Source organism: Diceros bicornis, chromosome 12 (assembly GCF_020826845.1).
Source record: "Diceros bicornis minor isolate mBicDic1 chromosome 12, mDicBic1.mat.cur, whole genome shotgun sequence".
In the NCBI taxonomy this organism is placed as follows: domain Eukaryota; kingdom Metazoa; phylum Chordata; class Mammalia; order Perissodactyla; family Rhinocerotidae; genus Diceros; species Diceros bicornis.
This window is the reverse complement of record NC_080751.1, coordinates 75,172,382-75,196,959: the sequence shown is the minus strand read 5'-3', so window position 1 is coordinate 75,196,959 and position 24,578 is coordinate 75,172,382. Positions and strand designations below refer to the sequence as shown.

Below are 24,578 nucleotides of genomic sequence, written 5' to 3'. Positions count from 1 at the left end.
GAAGAGCAGGAGCTGAGTGTGGGACACGCCAGCCGTGGGACGCGATTAGATGTCAAAGGGGAGATATTTTGAGCTGGTGGCTGGAAATCCAGGAAGGCAATATGTATTTGGGGATGATCAGCACATGGATGGTATGAAGAGCGTGGCTGAGCTCTCCAGAGGGACTAGTGCAGAGGAAGAGGAGAGTCAGGTAGCCCAGGACACTGCAGCCCGGGGAGGTCACCGGCAGAGGAGAACGGCAAGGAGCTGCCTCTCAGGCTGTAGTTATCACCAAATCACTCTGCAGAGACTGGTCCAAGTCACCTTCCTGAGAGCAGATCATGGGGTGCCTGTCTGTTTAAAAAAAAGTGTCCAATTCATAGGGAAGAATGTCTTTTTATGATTAATTATATTCCTGCGATTTCAAGGGAGAGCTGACAACGTCTCATGTCCATTGACCATTTGTATTTCTTCTTTTGTGAATATGAATAATTCTCAATGAGATATTAGTTTTTATGTAGTTTTCTCTTTTCACCATGAGGGGCAGAGAAAAAGGATGGGAACACAGGCTCACCCACTGGCTCAGGAGTGGGGCGACCTCGGCAGTCCTGACTCCTCCGCTCTCCCTCGACGCCTCTCTCCATTTCTCACCTCTGCTTTCTCACCTCCAAAGTAAGGGTGCTGGGGAGTCGGATTCCATTAGATTAGCCTCCTGCTGATATGACAAGTGGTCCTGAATTCTGGATGGAGAAATCTCTGTGGCTCTGTGTGTGCGTCTGTGGGCATCTGTTTCCCACCGTGGTAGAAGCCCCATAGGTAGGGTGTGCATTCTCCTCTGTACCCCATTTCTAGCCAGGGCCTGTCACCTAGTTGTTCAATAAGTGTTTTTTGAATGGATCCAAGCACTATTAAAAGCAAATTATTCTTTTCTAAATTAAAATATTTTCCCCCTTTATGTAACAAAATCTTGCATTTTGTGGCGTTAGGCTGTGTATATTTTATTCTTAAATACTTCAGAAGGAAGCTGTGCTCTAATTCTCTCCATTTCTGTGCATTTGTTAAAGTCATCTGTAATTTAATCTGCAGGGATCCTTGAGCGGGAGGGCACCTGCCACATCCAGTTGACAGTGTTGTTCGGACGTCTGAAGCCTTGGTTTTGGAAGCCTGGACGAGGGCCTCGCTCACTCACACAGGCTCTGCCGCCCTCTGCACCGGAGGTTGACTGAGCCTGCCTTTCTCGTTGCCAGGAAGCATGGCGGACTCTCCCAGGGAGGGAAAGCTGGCCAGGGCTCCGGCCTTCATTCAGCTGACTGACATGGCGTCTGAGTCTATGGGAGGACAGGTAAGCGATCTCTCCCAACAAGAACAAGTTCTTAAGGTACCCGAGCTAAGGATCCAACTCACCACTGCTGAGAACCTAATCAGAAGGGCAGGAATCAGGCTGAAGTATTGGCCACCTGAGGAAGCCCATTACTGCAAAAGGCTTCCAAAGGATTTTTCTTAAATTGATGACAGTTATGATACAAGAGCAATGTGGCCTTAAGTTTAAAACAGAGACATTTTGCACCTATGAAAAGAATTCACTATCCCTCTGTGTGTTTTCTTATGGTGTAGATCAGAGGTCCTCAAGCTCTAGTATGAGAATCACCTGGAGAACTTGTTATACAGTGTGCAGGTGCTATGATACCAGTAATGTGCAGAGGCCCTAAAGTACCAGAACGTGCAAAGGCGCTAAGGTACCAGCAATATGCAAAAGCACTAAGGAACCAGCAATGTGCAAAGGCACTAAGGTACCAGCAATGTGCAAATGTGCTAAGGTACCAGTAATGTGCAGAGGCACTATGTATGGTACAGAAGGGAAAGATCTACATCTGCCCTCAAGAAGCTCACACTCTGCCGGGGAGACAGTCCAGATCAGAGCTGTCACCCAGGCAAGGACAGGGTGTTGTGGGAGCACGTCTACTCCAGCCGTGGGCAGGCGGGTGGGAAAGGGTTGGGAAGGACTATCCAGGTAAGTGATGCTCATGAGTCTTGAAGCGGGAGAGGGAGCTGTCAAGGCAAAGAAGGGTGAGGGGCATTTCAGACAGAAGATGCTGTGAAGGGAGCACGACATGCTCCAGTTGGGTTAGTGTTTCTGGAACACACCAGGTGTGTGTAGGGGGAGTCGGGGGCATGAGCCTGGAGAGGTAGGAAAGGCCTCAAGTGCCCTGGGAGGGTTGCTGCTGAGGAGCCATTGAAGGATCTGGAACAAGGGACGGACTCTAACAGTCCTGACAAATTCTCAGGGGGCAGTCAACCCCACACAGCAGCAACTCCCCCGCTCCCCTACCCTCAGCCGCCCAAACTGCCGGCAGCTCCAAAACAGTGCTATCCTCTCCATCTTTTAGGTTCTGGGCTGGAGTCAGAGGCCAGGGCACTGTGTCCCCTCCAGACTGCAGCTGTCACTGGGTCCCGGGTCAGGCAGGGTGACCAGCAGCCTGTTTTGCTTGGGAAAATCCGGTTTCCATCTGTTTTCTTGGTGTAATTACTAGCACCTCACTCTTGAAAACATCCTGCTTTGGATGACCAATCACCAGGCCAACTACCCTCAGGGCGTACTTTGGTGAGCCGGCAGAACCATGGGGTGACCCAGGGCGGCGTCTTTGTGCCACTGCTCTGTCTGTGAAAGAGGCACAGAGCCTAGGTCCTTGGTTCTTGAGAAGAGGAAGTTGGTTTATTTCCTTGCCAAGTGTAAGAAGTTGTCACGTTTGCATCCAGATGGTGAAGGAAATTAAGAATAAAGAGTGGGAAGGAAAGATTAAGAAGGAGGCAGGCAATGTCATGTAACATTTAAAAAGCATTGTGGCTTAATTGCATATTGTTTCTCTTCCCCTTGGCAATTCACGTTTTCTTTTTACTGCATCTTGTAATGTTTCACTAGGGAATGAAATAAAATGGTTTTTAATTTACGGTTATTTTATCTTTACTTCTTTCTTTATTTGTCTAGATTTTGTTTGCAACAGATGACTTTTTTGCTCCTGCAGAGAACCTCATAAAGGTATTGTAAATTGGCGTTCAGCAATGTAAGGTGCTGGCGTAGAGCGATGGATGCAGCCATGTGAATTAAAATCTACCTGTATAATTGGGATGGGAGTCACGTGGTGTGTACCAGTGAATTAGCATATCAGAACAGGAGAAACATGTAGAAATCAGCATCAACTCATGCTAAGACATAGCAGAGACAGACGGGACCTGACACAGGAATTTGGGACCACATTGCTTTTGGGGAAACTCCTGAGATCCTCATATATTATTGCTCTTCTGTCTTACGTGGCGTTCCTAATCTGTGTTGGGAAGAAAACTGGTATACAACTTGAATTTTTTGGAAAATGTTTTACCTGCCTAATTTTAAAAGCGTAGGACATGCTTACTAAAAAAACACAAACAGAAAATGCTAACAAATATCGGGAAGAAATGGAAGCTTTGCTGGAATCCTGCTACCTTGCACACCTGTGTGTGGGTCAGAATTCTTGCGAGTGGGGAGATGGACACGGGTGCACACAGAGTTGACGCCCATGCACAGTGAGTGTGACTGCAGCTCAGGGTCTCCGGCCTGGTGGGCAGCATGCCGTCCTCCACCACGGTCAGTGGCCATCTGGATGCTCTGGTTCAATGTTACTCTGTCTGGACAGGACCTGGCCAGGTCCAGAGCATGTTGCAATATGACCCTCTGAGGGCATCTTGCATATATTAACTTATTCCTCAGAGAAAATGATAATAAAATGAGGAACAGAGATATTGGTTAACTTGTTCTAGGTCACACAGCTAGTAAATGTCAAAGTTCTCACCTTTTTACTATATGTTCTATTTTTTTTTTTTTTTTTTTGTGAGGAGATCAGCCCTGAGCTAACATCCGCCAATCCTCCTCTTTTTTTGCTGAGGAAGACGGCCCTGGGCCAACATCGGTGCCCATCTTCCTCCACTTTATATGGGACGCCGCCACAGCATGGCTTACCAAGCAGTGCGTCGGTGCGCGCCCGGGATCCGAACCAGCGAACCCCGGAGCGCGTGCACTTAACCGCTTGCGCCACCGGGCCGGCCCCTATATGTTCTATTTTTGAAAGATTTAAATGCATAGTACCTTGATCTAGCTAGTCCACAGACTTACATTATTGGCACAAGTAGGCAAAGATATATAGAAAATATTCATTCTGGTGTTGTTCAGAGAGGAAAAAAATCAACCTAAATGTCCGTCAATAGGGAACCAGTTAAAGAACCTATGGCTCTCCCAGGTGTGGAATATTGTGTAGCTACTAAAAAGGACGAGCCAGCTCTCCACACCCTGGCAAGGCGAGGCCCATGCATGTTGTACGCATGTATAGAAAACATGTACATTGCATGCATAGAAAACATGACTGAAAGGATGCGCATCGAACGGTGAAGGGTGGCTGTCTGTGAAGAGCTGGGCTTGGGGAGTGGGTGGGAGAGAGAAGGGGGCCTCATTTCCTATGTTTTACACTTGAGTATGTATATATATGTACTATTATAGATATAAGTATCTATATTATATATATACTTGAGTATATATACCTACATACACTTGAGGATATATTATACATATGTATACACAGTCATATTTACAAATCACTTATAGGTAGTCATGCTTACAAATCGCTTTTACAAGTCTGGAAAAAAAGAATATTACAGATAAAGCTATAGGCTCTTTCACCACCAACTCCACTGCCAATCCACTCCTTCCCTTTATAGAATTAACACTATCGTAAGATTGGCATATTCTTCTAATATATTATGTAATTTTAAATAAATATATCCATATCCATATATAGAAAGAGTCCTGCTTTCTGTTTTTAAATTTGTGTACTAGTATCATCAAGTACTTAACATTCTGCAACCATCCTTTCTCACTGGATGCTTGTGATCTCCATTCAGGCTGGTTCTTGGGGGTCTGGGTGATTCCTGAGCTGCTGGGTGGTAACCAACCAAATCCCTGAGCCTGTTTGACGTTTCCTGTTTAGGTCGATTACACTTTCACTGTGGTAAACATCCTTGTGCAGGTCTCTGTGCACCTGCAGGTTTTTCCCTGGGATTAGCCTTTGGTTTCTTTTCTTTAAGAACGTGTTTGCCATTGTGTGGCGAGTACCATTTTGTGACAGTCCTGTTTTCTCCTGCCACCAATTCAGTAGCTTCCCTCATGCTTTTCACATCAATCCAGTCGCCACGGCAGCAGTCACAGCAACAACACACCTAAAATGACCTATCTGCCACCGAAGCTTCACTAAACACCAAAAAGCTTGAGGCCGAGAGGCCTGGGTGTAAGTGGGTGGTGCGCCCTCTTTCCTCTCTCTGGGTCAACACAGAGCTTCACAACTCCTTATGAACAAAGGACAGGCTGGAGTATGGGTTGTCTTTAAGATGTGATTGGATTGTAATAACATTCAAAATGCCACCAACTTTGATATAATAATGCTGAACAGATCTTGGGGGCTTCCTAGGTGCCGGGCTCTGCTCTCAGCGCTCCAATGCTCACAGGGGCCTCAGGAGGAAGGCAGCACTGTTGTCATCTGTCTTTGACATGTGGGGAAACTGAGGCTCAAGAGCGCTGGCGGAGGACTTTGCCCTGGGCCCTCGCAGGAGCTCAGCCGTTTGTCTCAGGGCCCAATAAGTGGCTGAGCTGAGCCTCACACTGGCTTCTGCGCCTTCAGAGTCCACTTCTCCCCAGGCGGGCGTGGAGAGCTCAGAGCACTGGGGTTTAAGCGCTCCGCTGGACCCCGAGCATCCGGCCTACTCTTCATACGACTTTGGCTGAACACCTTGTTAAACAGTCTTTCCTGGGTTGCTTGGGAAATCTAACTGTCCCGTCTCATTTTGTCCCGGTGGCCTTTCAGTATGCCCCTAGGTTGTGCTTGGGAGTTGCACCATTTGTGGGGCCTGTGGAATTAATTGCGATGTGGTTTACCTGTTGCTATCAGGGGTTGATTCCGTGTACTGAGGTCCACAGAGTAGAATTTCTTTCTCTAAAGATGATACAAAGATAAGGAGGCATCCCTGATTTGGAACGGGTTACCTGTGCCTGAGGGTGGGGGCAGGGACTCCCCACTAAGGACTCCCCAAGAGTCCTGTTTGCGGGGCCCTTCTGTCTCTTTGGGGCAAAAATTAATATGTTGGAAGCCTAGGCTCCTGAGTGAATGTTAATTACTGATTTGTTGTACACCTTTGCTTTAGAGTGACAGCCCAAGTTTTAAAGAACATGAATATACTGAGTTTGGGAAATGGATGGATGGATGGCAGACCAGAAGGAAAAGGATTCCAGGTAATAAGATGATGACTCTGTGCATTCAATACTGCAAAGTTCAAAAACAGGGGCTGTTGGAAAGCCAGTGTTCGTTTGGGTCAGTTTTAACATGGGGCCCTTGGGATGCTCTGTCATCTCAGATGTTCCTTCTGAACATCAGGCTCTGAAAATTCAGGAAGGGGTAGCTGGAGAGCTGGTCGTCCATGCCCCACCAGGCAAAAAGGAGAGTGCAAACACTTTGTTAGGAAGATGAAAATATTCTGAGGGCTGTGGATGAAGGGGAGGAGCAGACACTCACTGAGCAATGTGGCAAACATTCGGTAAATGAATTTCCATTTGGTCTTCACCACTACTCTCTGAAGGAGGTGTTCTTACCCCCATTTAATTGCTATGGAAACAGGCTCACTAACTTAGCCCAGGTCACATAAATGGAAGATAAGCCAGGAATTGAACCAAGATCTGTCCTATGCCGCTGTATATACTATCTTTAATGTCACCTTAAGATGCTACTTTTATTCATTGCTACTCATCAATTTCAATCAAAATACAGGTTTTAAAGTTGAAGAAATGCTTGTAAAAGCAAACTAATCCAGCATTAGGCTAATAACTGGATTTTTTTGTTATTGTCTTAAGTATTACATAAATATTGGATATTTCTAATTTTCTCTATTTCTATGGTACTCCAGACATTATTAGAGTCTAAAAATCTGGACGTTTTAAGGTGGGTCCATATCTGACTGCAAGTAACCAAGAACCACAAGTGACATACTGACTTCAAGAGATCTTAGACTCTAGCAGACACAATGGAGGGTGTTCTGAGTGGGGGCACGGTAGGAATTCCCTAAGGCCCGAGATGACAACGAGCACAGTATTTCCAGGAGACCCAGCTCTACACTGAACCTGCTGAGTTGGGCTACGTGTTGTCTACACCACACAGTCACATTCAAGCTTTTGGGAAGCTAATCTCATCTCTGATTCGCAGTTGAAGAAATGAGGCTCAGAAAGGCCAAACAGTTTGAGGAAGGCACACATAGGAAATGATCAATGTGGAATCAGAATCGGGTCTCTCTGAGTCCTAGGCCTATAGGTGTTCTGGCCCGACTAGAATTGAGGATTCATTGAGGAATGGTGGTCACATGTGGCCACATTAGGAGAGATCTTAAAGTCATAGCTGAGAATTAACCTGGGCATAATTTTCCGTGTTGGGAGGAGGGTGTTCCTGTCGTTTATTTTCGTTTCAGTTCTGTTCAATCACAGGATTCATCTGCTGAATTAAATCTAACGGGGCGGCCAGCCCTGTGGCTTAGCGGTTGAGTGCGCGTGCTCCACTGCTGGCAGCCCTGGTTCGGATCCTGGGCGCACACCGACGCACCGCGCCGCTTCTTCGGTCATGCTGAGGCCACGTCCCACATACAGCAACTAGAAGGATGTGCAACTATGACGTACAACTATCTACTGGGGCTTTGGGGGAAAAAAAAATCTAACAGGGATTTTCTTGCGGTTTGTCTTGTAGGTCACGACTGGTGCATCGTCAGGCTGGGGATACAAGGGATTATCCGGGGCTTCGACGTGGACATTTCTTACTTCATGGGAGATCACCCTCCTCGAATGTCAATTCAAGCAGCATGCTTGGAAGAAGGTGCCTCGGAAACCACTGGCCCCAGAATAAGCACTGTGGGGTCGTGAAGCTCATCGGGCCCAGCCCCTGACTGTGCACTTTCCATCCAGATAGCTTCAGCAACTCGTCAAGGCCACTTCACCACCACAGAGCTTTAGAACTCAGTTCCCTACAGAGTGCTCTGTGATTTTTGATTTTTAGCTTAACAATGTTCTGTGGCCCAATTTAGATTTCATTATTCCCACACTCTTCAGGCCTCACCCAAAGGCACATCCTCATGTCCCTGTGAGGTTTGGTGAGCAGGCTGCTGGGGAGGGCGGCTGCCTGGATCTGGATGATGTGGATCCAGGTTTGAGCCAGCTGTGGGGCCAGCTGCAGCAGCTCCACATTCAGCTATCCCAGTGTGCATAATGATGCAGCAGCTACGGGGTTTTCAGAAAAGGTTCCCTTCTGTATTTTGGAATGCTGGACCATATGAATCATACAGGCTCTATAAGTTAAACCTGTGTTTTTATTCCTTTAATTGGCCTCATGTGATGTTGGTCCCAGAATTAATTTTTTAGAAATATGTATCATTATGTATGTATACATACATGTACTTTGGGAAGATATATCAGGCCAATTGGCAAATTTATACTGAAAGTACCGTATGAGGCTCTGTGGATATGAATGGAGCCTCCTCCTGAAAGACAGCTGGGTACCTGAAAAGTTAAATGATGATAGGAGAGTTGTTACTTTACAAGCGGGAAATAACCAGTGACAAATGGGTAAGATTCTTTCAGCAAGCCCGTGAGTTGCCCAAGTATCAATTTTAAGGATGCCATTGAGGGAAGTAGTTTCTTTGGGATTGACCTTGCAATATCCCGAACCTTTACTGATCCAACTTTTGAAAACTCTAGTCATGTGATGAATCTGCTGAAGTTTGACCTAACTTGAAAACAGTATTTACTATTTTGACAAGCGAATGCACTATCAAATGTATTGCACTACTTTTTGAAATTACTGTCAATACTTTAAATAATGAGGAACTTCAACGGGTGTGGTTATTACTTTGACCATCTGCTACTTTGACTTAAAGAATGATATCTTTAGTGTTATTTGGCAAAATGAAAATTACCATACGACCCACTGAGAGAGTGTCTTCTCTTTGATTTTTGAACTCGATCTGTAACCCTAAATGGTCATTCTGACTTCAGATAAACAACCAGAGATCCCACAGAGAGCACTCAGGACAGGAGCCGCGGCCACCCCGGAGGAGTTTGAAGCTATCGCTGAGGTAGGCCTCCAAAAAGAACTGGGTCTCGCCTGGATTGTCAGGACAGCATGCCTGGCGACGCAAGGGGGTTCTTTGGGACACTCGGCCCTGGCACGCCTCACCTCATTTACTTGCCCGGTGCAACTTCTCGGGTGTTTCATGAGCGGTTCATACAACCCCCGTATGAGGAAAGGCCATGGTTGTGCGAGACTTAGAGCAGTGCTTCTCACAGGGCTGTCCGCTCACTGGCACCCACCTGCAAATTGCTGCTGGCCCCTGATGAGATAAATACAGAAACTGACAGCAACAGTTTAAAGACTCTTTATAGCAATTTGACAAAGTAACTTTATGTCTGATGAATTTACTAAAATAAACAGTTTGGGCTTGTGTTTTGGTACACTCTTGTTTTTTAAGTTTATTTATGTAGTAAGTAATTTACACTGTGTTTTACAAAAGTGTGGGTCCATAGCAGACTGGGAAATGAATAACAACAAACAGGTCCTTCAGTTTGAGAAGCACTTATCTAGAGAAAATTGTTGCAAGGTTCAGACCAACCAATTTACCTGAGATCTCGGGGTCCATGGGGCTATTCCTAGTTTTTATTTGAATGTTCACATCACACTCAGGTCTCTTCTTTCTAAGAATCCTCAAGGTGAAGGCATTTGGAGGGATCTCAGATCTTGTCCTTCATTCCCGACCCTCCCTTCCCACCCACTGCCACCATCACTCAGTGGCTATTTTGATCAGGGTGAAAAATTACAGGCCTTGAGTCATTTATTATGAAAACTGGGACTTGATCTTTATTAGTATTTGTGTTAAAATGTTGCATTAGGCATCCATCATTAATTTTTATTCCAAAGTATCTCTACCCTGTAAACCCCACCTGGGCACTAGGATGAGAGAGTTTATTGTTCCCTGGAGCCGTTGCTAACATTTTTATATTTATTGCTAGTTCAAGTCCGACGACTGGGATTACTTGGTTCCCATGACAGAGCTTAAATCAGGAAAGCCTGATTCCAGCCACAACTATTTTCCTATCAATTCCCAGCAGAGATGGACTCATATAAGACTCAACATTTACCCAGGTAAATATGACATGGACCCATCTCCAGTCTATGGTTTCTTTACTTAAGGTTGGCATATTTAAAAAATATAAAATGAAATCACGCTTTCCTTCTTGGTCACTGACCTCTCTAGCATTTTAGGATTATAATTTGCCCTGTTGGTGCTCTAGGAAATTCTTGTTTTAACCCATCCATCCATAGGTAGTTATTGAAAAACTGTCAAGTAAGTTAGAATGTGATGGAACTAAGTTGTATTAGATTAGATAGCTCTTAAAAATTTCTATTTCACAGATATATTAGCAGTTGAAGTGGTACATAAAAATGACCCTCATTTTATTTTATTTAACAGCTTTATTGTAAAATAATTCACATAATGTACAATTTAACCATTTGAAGTGTACAATTCAATGGTTTATAGTATATGTAAGTATATGGCTTAAAGTCTATGTAAATATATAGTGCAACCATCACAGTCAATTTTAGAACATTTTCATCACCTCAAAAAGAAATCCTATACCCTTTAGCTATCAACCCTCATCTCCTCCAGCCCTAAGCAACCACTAATCTACTTTCTGTCTTGATAGATTTGACTGTTCTGGACCTTTCATATAAATGGTCTTTTGTGACTGGCTTCTTTCACTTAGCATAATGTTTTCAAGGCTCATCCATGTTGTAACATTTATCAGTACTTCATTCCTTTTTATGGCTGAATAATATTCCATTGTATGGACAGACCACATTGTTTATCCATTCATCAGCTGATAGACATTTGGGTTGTTTCTACCTGTTGGCTACTTATGAATAATGCTGCTTATAAACATTCCTTCACAAGTTTTTATGTGGACATATGTTTTCATTTGGGTATATATCTAGGATTGGAACTGCTGTGTCATATGATAACTATGTTTTTAATTGTTTGAGGAACTATCAGACTGTTTTCCAAAATGGCTGCATCATTTTACATTCCCACAGCAGTGTATGAGGGTTCGGATTTCTTGACATCCTCTCCAGCATTTGTTATTATCTGACTGTTTGATTACAGCTACCCTAGAGGATGTGAAGTGGTGTCTCATTATGGTTTTGATTTGCATTTCCCTGATGACTAATAATGATGAGCATCTTTTCAGTTGCTTACTTGGCTATTTGTGTATTTTCTTTGAAAAAATGTCTATTCAGATCTTTTGCCAATTCTTAAGTTGGGTTTTTGTCTTTTATTATTGAGTTGGAAGAATTATTTATGTATTCTAAATACAAATCCTCTATCAGATGTATGATTTGCAAATATTTTCTCCCCTTCTGTGGGATGTCCTTTCACTTCTTTTGAAGCACAACAGTTCTAAATTTTGATGAAGTTCAACTATGTATTTTTTTCTTTTGTTGCTCGTGTGTTTGGAGTCATATCTAGGAAATCATTGCCAATCTAAGGTCATGAAGAATTAATACCCATATGTTTTCTTCTAAGAGTTTTATCTTTTTAGCTCTTATTAGGTCTTTTGATAAATTTTTGTATATGGTGTGAGGCAGGACTCAATTTCTTCCTTTTGCATGTAGATATCAGTTGTCCAAGAACCATTTGTTGAAAAGACTCTTCTTTCCCAATTGAATGACTTTGGAACACTTGTCAAAAATTAGTTGATCAACAGACATATGGGTTTATTTCTGGACTCTCAGTTCTATGTGTCTATCGTTACTCCAGCCCCATACTGTCTTGACTAGTGTTGCTTTGTAGTAAGTTTTGAAATCAGAAGGTGTGAGTCTTCCAAATTTGTTCTTTTTCAAGATTGTTTTGGTTATTTGAAGTCCTTTACAATTTCATATGCAATTTTATACTTTGGAATCAGCTTGTAAATTTCTACAAAAAAGCCAGCTTGGATTCTGATAGAGATTGCATTAAATCTGTAGATCAATTTGGGGAGTATTGCCATCTTAACATATTGTCTTCCAATCCATGAACATAGGATGTTTTCCCATTTATTTACATCTCCTTTAATTTCTTTCTGCAATATTTTATAGTTTTCAGAGTATACATTTTGTACTTCTTTTATTAAATTAATTCCTATACCTTTTATTCTTTTTGATACTATTATAAATGGAATTGTTTTCTTAATTTCATTTTTGGAATGCTCATTATGAGTGTTTAGAAACACAATTGATTTTTGAATATTAATCTTGTATCCTACAGATTTGCCGAACTTGTTTATTAGTACTAATGGATTTTTAGTGGAATCCTTAGGATTTCTATATACAAGATCATAATATCTGTGAGTAGAGATAGGTTTTCTTGTTCCTTTCTAATCTAGATGCCATCTATCTATCTATCTATCTATCTATCTACCTACCTACCTACCTACCTATCTCTCCATCCTAATTGTCCTGGCTAGAATATCCAGTGCATTGTTGAACAGGAGTAGCATGAGCAGAATCCTTGTCTTGTTCCTGATTTTAGAGGGAAAGCATTCAGTCTTTCACCATTAAGTATGGCGTTAGCTGTGGGTTTCATAGATGCCCCTAACAGGTTACAGATTTCCCTTCTATTCCTAATTTTTCGAGTGTGTTTGTCATGAAAGGGTGTTGGATTTTGTTCAATACTTTTTCTTTGTCTGAGATGATCATGTGGTTTTATAAAATGTCTTAACTTCTATTGGTACAGTGTATTACATTAATTGAGTTTCAGATGTAAAAGTTGAATTCCTGGGATAAATCCCACTTAGTCACGGTGTATAATTTTTTAAAATATGTTTCTTGGATTTGGTTTGCCAGTGTTTCATTGAGGGTTTTTGTGTCCATATTCATCAGAGATATTTGCCTGTAGTTTTCTTTTCTTGTGATGTCTTTGTCTGCTTTTGGTATCAGAGTAATACTGGCCTCATGGAATGAGTTGGGAAGTGTTTCCTTCTGTTCTATTTTTTGGAAGAGTTTGTAAAGAACTGATATTTAAATTTTTTGTTTACTAACTCAATATATTTACTTGATATAAGTCTATTCAGATTGTCTATTTCTTCTTGAGTCAGTTTCAGTAGTTTGTGTCTTCTAGGAATTTGTCCATTTCAACTAACTTCTTGGTATATAGTTGTTCTTTTGTAATCCTTTTTATTTCTGTAAGGTCAGTAGGAATGTCCTCTCTTATATTTCTGATTTTAATAATTTGACTCTTCTCTCTCTTTTTTCTTGGTCAATCTACCTAAAGGTTTGCTAATTTTGTTAATCTCTTCAAAGAACCAGCTTTCAGTTTCATTGATATTCTCTATTATTTCATTAATTTCCACTCTAATCTTTATTATTTCCTTCCTTCTGCTTGCTTTAGGTTTAGTTTGCTCTTTTTTTCTAGGGTCCTAAGGTGAAGGTTCTTATTTTTTAATATGGGCATTTACAGCTATAAATTTCCCTTTAAGCACTGCTTACTGCATACCATATGTTTCGGTATGTTGTATCTTCATTTTCATTCATCTCAAAGTATGTTCTATTTTACTTTTTGATTTCTTCTTTGATCTAATGGTTATTTGGAGTGTGTTGTTTAATTTTTACATATTGGTGAGTTTCCCAAATTTCTTTCTCATTGATTTCTAATTTCATTCCATTGTGATTAGAGAACATATTTTATATTATTTCAATCCATTTGTTTTATGACCTCCTATAAGGCCTATCCTGGAGAATGTTCCATGTGCACTTGAAAAGAATGTATATTCTGCTGTTGTTGGGTGGAGTGTTCTACAAGTCAACTAGGTATAGTTAGTGCACAGTGTTGTTCAAGCCTTCTATCTCCTTGTTGATCTTTTGTCTAGTTGTTCTATCCGTTATTGAAAGTGGAGTATTGAAGTCTCCAACTATTATTGTTGTCTATTTCTCCTTTCATTTCTGTCAGTTTTTCCTTTATGTATTTTGGTGCTATGTTATTAGGTGCATATATGTTTATAGTTATTATATCTTCCTGATGGATTGATCCTTTTATCATTATATAATGTCCCTCTTAATCTCTAGTAACTTATTTTTGGTGAAGAAGACTGACCCTGAGCTAACATCTGTTGCCAATTTTCCTCTTTTTGGTGAGGAAGATTGGCCCTGAGCTAACATCTGTGCCCATCTTTCTCCATTTCGTATGTGGGATGCCGCCACAGCATGGTTTGATGAGCGGTGCATCGGTCCATGCCCAGGACCCGAACTTGTGAACCCCGGGCAGCCAAAGCAGAGCACTTGAACTTAACCACTACGCCACCAGCTTGGCCCCAACATTTTTTGTTTTAAAGTCTATTTTGTCTATTATTAGGAAAGGCACTCCAGCTTGTTTGTGGTTGCTGTTTGCATGATATTATTTTTTCCATACTATTCTTCATCCAGTTGGACTATTTCTGGCTTTTGACTGTTTAATGCATTCATAATTGTTATTTTATAGTAGTATTTACATCTACCATTTTACTTTTTTTTTCTTTTTTTTTTGTGAGGAAGATTAGCCCTGAGATAACGTCCCATGCCAATCCTCCTCTTTTTGCTGAGGAAGATTGGTCCTGGGCTAACATCTGTGCCCATCTTCCTCTACTTTATAGGGGATGCCACCACAGCATGGCTTGACAAGCAGTGCAGCGGTGCATCCCTGGGATCTGAACCCGCATACCCCAGGCTGCCAAAGCAGAGCATGCACACTCAACTGCTATGCCACCGGGCTGGCCTCCATTTTACTTTTTGTTTTCCATGTCTTGTGTTTTTTTGTTCCTCTTTTCCTCCTTACTTCTCTTTTGAATTAATTGCATATTTTGTAAGTAGCATTTTAATTTCTTTAATGATTTTTTTCATTATTTTATTGTTATTTCTTTTTAGAAACATTACTCATATAGATGTATTTCCTTTTCCCCCTTTGGTGGCATTATTGTTATACAAAGTACATATATAAATGTTACGAACTCAACAATACATTTTTACAATTATTTATATAATTTTATATCTTCTAAAGAAGCTGAGAGAAGAAAGGAGAACAAGTATATACTTATATTTATTTAAGGTTTGTCATATTAATCTTCCCATTTATCATTTATGGTTTTCTTCGTTTATGCTTGTGAATTTGAGTTACCATATGTAGTTGTTTCCTTAACCCAATACAGCTGTGCTCCCAACAACCACTTCTGTGCTGTTTCTGGTAAATATATTACACATAAATTACTTTTATTTATATTATAAGCCCCAAAGTACACTACATACATATGATTTTATACTATTGTTTTTTTTTTAAGTCACTTCAGAGAATAAGGGGGAGGAAATATGCATTTATACTGTCTCATAATAATTACATAATCACCTTTACAGGTGCTCTTTGTTTCTTCATGTTGAGCTCCTGGCTGTATTATTCTAGTGAAGTCCATTTCACTCTCACAGTGTGAAGCTTCTCTGTTGCCCCTTGGGGAGGTGCAGCCTTGGGTATGCCCCCAGTGACCCTGGGATAATGGTTTTGGCAGAACTCTCTGACCGTCTCTTTCCCTAACCATACCCACAATTAGCTCCACTAATTGCCATCTGATTGCTCTATTTTTTTCAACAAAGCCCTGGGCATAAATTGCTCCACATACCAATCCAATTAAATTTGGGTTCCTTTGAAGTGACAGTTTTTGAGGTCAGTGTTTGAGATTTGTTCTGATCCCAGAAGAGCTTCTCTGAGCTCTTTCCCTGTTCTTTCCAGCAAACCGTCTGGCTTACAATTTATACTACAGTCTTATAGTTTATTTATCTCTCTAATGAATCTACCAGTCTCCCTTAATAGCTTTTGACCACAACTTCCATTGTTTTTGAGAGAACCCTTAGGCTTTAACTTCTCCATACTCTGTTGCACATGAAGTCAGTTCATTAGGAAGAGATTTGGAGCTCCCTATTCTATGACTCACTTCTTCCCCTGGGCAAAATCTCTGAGCCCTGGCTCTGGAGCTGGGGTGGGGACAATGGCACACTTCTCTCTGAGTGACACCCTTGCTTTAGGAGCTGTGTCCTCAGTGGAGGGGGGGCAGTAGCCTCAGGTCTTCTTGGCTTGTCTCTTTCATTGTGGAAACTCTGCCTTATGAACTGAGACGTGGTGATCATGGCCCCAGTACCTCAGTGGGGCAGTGCCCAAGGTAGAGCCCCAGTCCCATGAGTGGGGGCTGAGTTGAAGAAAAGAGGCCCCTCTTCTCAACCACGCTCCCCTGGGACTTAGCCTCGGCAACAGGCAGGTGGGGCAGAATGATGTCCTGCCCTTTCCAGGAAGAAAGCCCCGGGAAGCTGGGAGCTGGGGGAGAGGAAGCCCTGTGTTCTTGGCTGTACCTGTCTGGAGTGGGAGCAGGGAGTGAAGGTGCTGACCTGTTCAAATACCACAGAGTCTCACTGTTCTTACTGAGTTTTAGCAGATTTCCTTGAATAAATGTTGCTTCATTTGGTGTATGCCCTTAGGACTTTTTCCATAGACTTCAACTGGTTGATTCTTTTCTATTTTCCCCCAGTTTCACTGGGGAGTGGGTTAGCAGAGCTCCTCATGCTCTTATGCCAGAAGTAGATCTCTTGATCTTCATTTTAGATGCAATTTATTTCTGGTTATCATGCTTTAAAGGACGACACCAACATGTAAAGATCTGAACACATGTTTACTGATATTGATTGCTCATTGAAACGATCTATTCTAAAACCAGTGGAAACAACTGAATGGGCAAAGTCAACAAGAGAGATTTAGCCCTTTTTCCATTTGTTAGTTCAACACTTATGGTGTAGCTGCCTTGAGCTAGGACTGAGCACTGGCCATGTCATCATTTCCCAGATGATGAGTAGGGCAGAGCTAACAGAATGTAAGCTTCATAAAGACAGAGGTCATGTGCCCGGCTGTCATTTGTGTACCCCCAGTACCTAGCACAGCTTGGGGAGCAGAGTAGATGCTCAGTAATCATCGTTGTTAGATTGACTTGACAGAGTCCTTGCCCTTATGAAGTGAACAACCCAGGTGGGGAGAAAGACAAGTAAAAATAACTACAAAATAGTGATAAGTGTTATAACAAAAGTGTTCAGGTAAAGCCCTGAGAAGTTTCTATTTGGCAATTTTTGATTAACCAAAATAGCAACTTCATATGCTCAACCCAGTTTGTCCAGAGCTTAGGAGTTGAGGGGGTGTCTGAAAAAAGTCACGATGGAAGACCTGCTTTGCGGGATTGGATCTTGAGGTTCCCTGCGCACATTCAAGTTCTTTTTAAATTGGTCAGCATCAGCTGATGGAAGGGAGGGGGGCACTGTCTGTACGCAGATTTCTCCTCATGTCTCAGCAGCATCCTTAAGTGCTCCTGAGGATTTCACGTAGGGTCCAAGTGTAAGAGGGAAGGAAGCGGTAGGAAGACCTGGATGGGACATATGGGGTGGGAATGGGGTTGCTTTAAATGAGATGCCCTCAGAGCATCAAGAGGCATTTCTGATATTCCTTGATGGTTTTGATTAAAAGTGATGCTGGATACTAACTCTGTAGAGAAGAATCTTATTTTTTAAAATATAAAATCAGCTTTACATTCAATAAACAAATATCTTCTATACCATTATGGCAGATCGTACTATTCAATGAACCAGAACCGTGGTTCTCAGAGTCCAGCACTGCTGAGTGACTCCCTCTAGGATATTTTCTAGGGTTTTACGCCAACGCACCCTGGTTTTATTTATTGAAAATATCAAGACTTCCACTGTTCTAATAAATTTTCTTCAGATCACTTAGTTTCACCAAATTGTCCATGTAAAAATATATAGGGCTTGGTTTCAGTAGAATACTTTGGTTAACGATTTAGAGCTTCTCTATAAAAAAAGCTTGGCTTCCACCTTCTGGAAAGTAATATTCAAACACATAAAAAATTTACTTTATTAAAATCAGATAATGTGAATTGATCTTGGTAGATCTTGCTGTGGTTCTCAGCAGCTATTTGATTGTGTGACTATTATCGTTTGTGATCTCAAGATTTAGAATTGCTAATTTCTGGCACCAAACATTATATCTCTGATGAATTTCCCAATTGCTTTGACCTTCCTGAAGTTATTAATTCAGTAAAAAAACGTGGGCACCTATGTGCCAGGGCCTCCTCTAGGTAGAGATGACACAGAAGCAAACAGGAAAGCAACTGTTCTGGCCTTCAAAGACTTTATATTCTGTTTTTGGGAGACTTATATCAGCAGGGACTAAAATAAAACAAGGTAATTTCAGGCTGTGATTAGAGCTGTGGAGTAAATATCCAGATGATAAAACTTAACCTGGTGAATTAGGCGGGGGCCAGGCAGAGCAGGAAGGAGAGAACATTAGAGAGTGAGAGGAAGGCCTTTCTGAGCCCACGACACTTAAGTTGAGATCTAAGCACAACAAATAGTCTTTTGGAGAGCTGGAAAAGTTGTTCCAGGACAAGGGAATGGCAAGTGCCAAGGCCCTGGGGCCGTGGGCTTGGTGTATTTGAGAAACAGAGCAGGCAGATGTGGAGGGCTTTGTAGTTTATGATCTGCACACAGTCACTTTCCAAGTAAGAAATAACTCAGGCATCTTTCTTTTTCAGATGGCGGAATTGCACGTCTTAGGGTATATGGTACTGGACAAAAAGACTGGGCAATGACTGACCCCAAAGAACCACTAGACCTAGTGACCATCGCTTATGGGGGTGCCTGTGTAGGATTTAGCAACGCACATTTTGGGCACCCGAACAATATGATAGGTGAGACGATGTTCTAGGAGCTGGCTTTTATTTGGAACATCTGGGCACCAGCATTTAACACCCAATATGGTACGAATGATTTAAGAGGAAGGTGCCATCCTCAAAGTGTGGGAGTGGATGAGATTAATCATCCACGTATTGGATCTGATGCGTTTACAACATGAAGTAAATCAATAGCAATTTTCCTTCCTAATTTTTCCTTAAGCAGTTGCTATAAAAGGAAAAGTAAAATTTACTAACCCTATGGTTGTATATGAATTTACTGAAACATTAACTTTAGTGAAAATAGTTTATGTGGCAATGTTTAGGTGCATGAGATCTGTAATCTAATTACACCAGCATTCATTCTCACATTTAAAATAACATCATGTGATAGCTTGTTAAATGATGTTCTTTTCGGTAGGAGTTGGGCAGGCAAAGTCTATGGCAGATGGTTGGGAAACTGCAAGAAGGCTGGACAGGCCCCCAATATTGGAGGTAAGAAGTTAAAAACAACTGTGGTTTAAGGTTTCAAAAAAATGAACTTTGTTTTTTTTTAAATTTTAAGTCAATTTTACATCTTATTTTAGAAAACTCTTAAGCATCGTTCTAAAAGCCTATTACTTCTTCACGTTTTCCAAATTCCCTCTGCTTCGCTGTGATATCAGGGCAGAGACCCGGAAGGCCAACCACACTGGTTACTGTCAGCTACTCTAACGCAGCTCTGGAAGATCCCTCTGCTTCTTTAAGAAAGAAACAGATCTGCAACTTCATGATATAAAACCCACGAGTGAACTTATCGGTCGATCTGGAGAAAAAACACAAGTTTAATCATTTTTAATATCTGTGTATCCCCAGATGAGACCACGTATGTGAACTTGTGACAATCGAGACTCTAGAGATGGCTTGGCTGTTTAATGTGGCTAGTAATTAACTTGAGATAAGGGAGTCAAAACGAAAGCAAAACGAAACAGAACACCTTTCAATTTGTAAATCCCACTGAAAATTTAGTTGTAAACACCTCCTTTTTGGGTTAGTTTTCATGTCACCCAACACTTCCAGATATAAATGAATACATGCTCCTTCCTAGAGACTAAGGTTTGCAAGCAGTTCATAAACTGGTATTGATTTCACCAAGAACATATCTACTTTGAAAGGTCAAAACAAACAGATTAGAGGACCGATGGGCTGGGTTAGGTACAGATCCTGTTGTGTATAGCATTCTACGTGAATTTATAGTTGATATAGAAAATCGTATTAGAAATTTATAAAAATTTACCAAGTACCCAATCAACTCATGAGTTGTCGTGAGGCATTTAAGGAGTGGTAGCAGAGGAAATTTATACAAAAAGTAATTTACAAATCAGGCCATAGGTAACCCTCTTATAGTAAGGAATAAGAGAGATGATGTAAGTAGATGTCATTTTTCACCCGCTGGTTTTCAGGATTGGTTTCTTGAATGACACCAAGTTGGCTTAACGTTTTTTCTTTTTTCTTTTTGAATTCCAGAATGATGAGAACGGCATTCTCCTTTTACCGGGCTGTGAATGGGCAGTTTTCCGATTGGCACATCCTGGAGTAATAACTCAAATTGAAATCGATACTAAATATTTTAAAGGTAGGTGTAAAGCCATGAGGAAATGCGTAACAATCAGTGTGCTGGTTATAAAGCTAGCGCGGTCCTGTGGGGTGGGACTCAGGACAGTGGGCTGTGGACCTGGCTTTCCACTTGCCAGTTGTGCGATTTTGAGCAAGTTACTTTAACTCTTTGTTAAAGAGTCTCCCGCTTTATAAAACGTCAGAGGTGAACTGGATGAACACTAAATTCATATGAGATTCTATGATGCTGTAAGGCTCTTTACTATAGAGGCTCTGAATCCCATCTGGAAAAAGCCTATGAAATACTCCTTGGTTAGGTCATGAGAAGAACTGGATGGGGGCATCTTCTTATAGGGAGGGGTCTTGAGCATGTTGATTGGGGGGGACCATTTCTTCTCCAGCCTGGATTTAGAAGGCAGTGATCTACACATTTTTAAAATCATGCACTTCCATAGTAAAAAAATAATTGGATAAGCACCCATGATATTCTATATCTACTTTCTTATGCCGTATATATATGTCATTATATTAAGAAAGTTCAAGAGAAGTTACTAAACTTTTATAATTGTTAGATGAAAGTTTGATAAGTACTGGATTGAGTGTCTCATGACTGATCAGCCATCTCTGAATAAACATGGCAGTTTATATTCATATTTCAGATGCCTGATTTTTAAACATTTTGTGAATCATTGGGATTTCACCCAATTATTAACTGTTATGTCAAGGGACAATATATATATATTTAAGGCGAGTTTCATCATCATTGGTAGTGGATGTAAATGAACTATTTCAAGAAGTCTTGATAATTTTAACTTATATTTGGAAGACTATATTTTAGATCTGATTAGCTGGTCACTGTTTTCACTTTTCAACATGGCTGATGAAGAGCTCATCCTGAGCATCAGAAGAAGTGTCAGGGCTGCTGTTTTCTTATTGTTCAAGGATGCTTGCATTTCTAGTAGTATCTTTAATCCATGCTTCTCTTCATGAACAGTTTAAAATCACTTGTTTACTTTTGTGAGGGTAGTTTAGTTAAAACCAGGTAACAACCAGTAAATCCTTGTAACCAGGGACCCCAAACTGAAATGTGCCACGAATATACTGCTGTTAGCTCCTTAAGATATCTCCCTACAACATGATCATGGTCAGGGGAATGAGGGAGCATGTCAGTATCCCCTTCTAATATCAAAATGCAAAGCTGAATATATATATACATACACATGTGTGAACACATATTAAAGAAATAGAAATAGTTGCTCTAACGTTCTCCCCCTGCATCCTCTGGGTTTTCATGTGCACCCCAGGAGAGGGCTCATCTACCCTGGAGACGGTTGTTTTACGAGGTGAGCCGGAGGGGGCCTGAGAGCAATGAGCATCCTCTTCTGTCAGGGTTTGTGGTCAGCCACTCCTCTTCTGTTGATCTTAAAGTCTTGGGGAGCCCCTATAGAAGTTCTCCTCACAAAAAGTGTGGGGCCCTTCCACTAAGGTCCTCTAACCCCACGGGGCACATGATTCCGATGAAATCCCAAAGAGACAAGAGAAACTCAGGACTATATTTTCACCTAGAAGACACTCAGAGATCCTTGAACACAGTGCGTCTGATAGGTGCTAAGCACCGGGTAACTTACTCAGCATTTCTTCTTTTTATTGTCACATTACAAAATACGATGCCATCAGGAAAATATTTTCCGGCTTCGTAATAATTTCAGATGAGCCACAGAGCAGTATGCAAGTAACTAAATCTACAATCTAGGAAGCTTTTCAAATACATTAAACTTTCAAAGTAAAATGCCATACATTCAAACTCAAATGCGCCAGCCCATTAATATGTCGGACTTTTCTGATTCCTCTGAAAAACAAACACCATGTATTTCACGAGGCAATCCAGTTCCATCACAAACCTGCATGTTCCTTTTCTCACATACTTCATACCTGTGCTTTTGCTTAGAAAGAACAATGATTTGTTCTTTGCTGTGTTTTTGATCCGATTTAAAAAGTCTGATATCCTATAAACCAAACTGTACTGCGTGCAAAGGGAGTGGAGAGAGTCACTCTGCATTTTGTTCTCCTAGGCAATTCTCCTGACAGCTGTAAGCTGGATGGTTGTATCCTGACAGCTCAGGAAGAAGAAGACATGATCAGGCAGAAGTGGGATCTTCCCAGCCACAGGTGGAAGCCACTGCTTCCAGTCACCAAGGTGAGCGTGGGGCAGCATCCACGGGCGCCGTGCTGGCGGGCCCTCCACCTGTGCGGCTTCACTCAGATTCGCTTCCCAAGGGTTATGATACAGCTCCAAACTTCTGCTCGGTTTAACTAGGTTAACTTAAATCATACCTGTGCATGTATATAATAAAAAGATAGGCTCTATTTTTGCATACTTTTGAATGTCTAACAATCAAATTTTGTTTTAAACCATCATGTGCAAAAGATATATATAGTTATGAGTTATTTAACAACAGGGATGCACTCTGAGAAATGCATCGTTTGGTGATTTCTTCATTGTGCAAACATCACAGAGCGTACTTACCCAGACCTGGACAGTATAGCCGACTACACGCCTAGGCTCTATGGTACTAATCTATGGGACCACCAGCATATATGCGGTCTGTCTAGCACATTTAAAGCTATAATGGTGTGTCTACTCAGGTGGACACTGAGATGGTCCAGAAGCATTTTCTTTTCCCAGTAGGAGGGAAGTCATTTGCAGGTCAGAGTGGGGGGTGCCGGCTGCTCCCATGTAAGGATGGGTGTCGGCCTCTGGGAGACACCAACATGCCTGCTTCTTTCTTTCTCACATCAGTTTGTCCACTTACTTAACTATTAAAAACAACAAACATCACGGGGATCTGAGTATTCATGTCAGTATTATCTGGGCATCCTTTCCCTACTAGCAGATCTCTAGAGGGGCTGCGTCGGGTGAGTCAGCCCGTCTGGACCACGTACACTGCGTTATTACAGAGACCTCTACGTCTGCCTCTCTTTCAGCTATCTCCGGACGAAAGTCACTTGTTTGACAGCCTAACCCTGGAGCTCCAGGACGTTATCACTCATGTGAGGTTCACCATCACTCCGGACGGCGGCGTGAGCCGCCTCCGACTCAAGGGATTCCCCAGCTCCATCTGCCTCCTGCGCCCCCGGGAGAGGCCCATGATGAGGTTCTCCGTTAAGCTGGGGTTCAAAGCGAACCTATAACCCCACACAAAACCGTGTGTTGGTTACATAATTACTCATACTCTTCTTTTGAAGTATTTTGAACACCCGAAGCTTAAGAAGCTTCTAGCAATTAATCTGTTTAAGATCACTATAATTCCTGGTGACTTAATAAAGTGGTCCCTCTCGCACATTGATATCTGTATTTAACGTTGCTATGAAGTGTTTGCTAGTTTAAAAATTGGCTGTGACTGTGAATGGGAGGTGGTTTCTTAAAGAATTCCATTTTTTTTTATAGTATCACGCTTCCATACCTTCCGTATGTAGATTCAGCAGGTAACACATAGCCTACTGTCTTTAAAAGTTTAAGCCCATCAAAACGATTGGAAAAATGTATTTCTAGAATCATTCATTGTCCAGCTCAAGAGGACTGGCCTATCTTTACCTAGAATAGGGAATGACATTCCCAAGTACATACAGCCGCTTGAGTTGTTCTTCCCCCAAATAAAGGTGCATTCTGAATGTTAACCTTTGATACACCATGTGCTAGCTGCGCCTAGTAACCCAGTTTCTCACATGCTCTGAATGGTTCCAGACAATTCCTCCTCCATGCAGTTTTGATTGCCAAGGTAGTCCTGATGCCCCCTCCTCCAGTCCACGACCCAATCTTTTCTGCATAGGAAGGTGGCAAGTGTAGTGGGAGGGTTTGCAGTGGGTACCTACCTGGTGGATCCTCCGCAACCTCCCATTCCTGCCACGTTTGCAGGAGCGACTGCCTCCTTTCCTTTCCCTGAGCTCTGCTGCCTTCACCTGTCCGGGTTCTCTTGCTGCCCCTCACCTGTCCTAGCTCTCCCTCCTCACCTGTCCTGGCTCTCTGATGCCCCGTTACCTGTCCGGCTCCGCTGCCCCTCTCCCGGGCGGCCGGCGGCGGGCTGTGGTCACAATCGCCGACTGGCGTCAACACAGG

At 42.0% G+C, this 24,578-nt stretch overlaps 1 protein-coding gene across 1 annotated transcript; it reads left to right on the top strand.

Annotated features, from left to right (window-relative positions):
• Positions 1–1,084: 1,084 nt before the first annotated feature.
• Positions 1,085–23,977, top strand: ALLC (allantoicase). The gene is made up of 11 exons (XM_058551858.1): positions 1,085–1,321; positions 2,966–3,016; positions 6,202–6,289; positions 7,785–7,910; positions 9,086–9,165; positions 10,097–10,229; positions 18,728–18,883; positions 19,287–19,360; positions 20,372–20,480; positions 22,534–22,658; positions 23,447–23,977. Exons 1-11 carry the CDS (start codon positions 1,232–1,234, stop codon positions 23,651–23,653), a joined length of 1,239 nt encoding a protein of 412 aa, XP_058407841.1. The 5' UTR covers positions 1,085–1,231; the 3' UTR covers positions 23,654–23,977.
• The last annotated feature ends 601 nt before the right edge of the window (positions 23,978–24,578 follow it).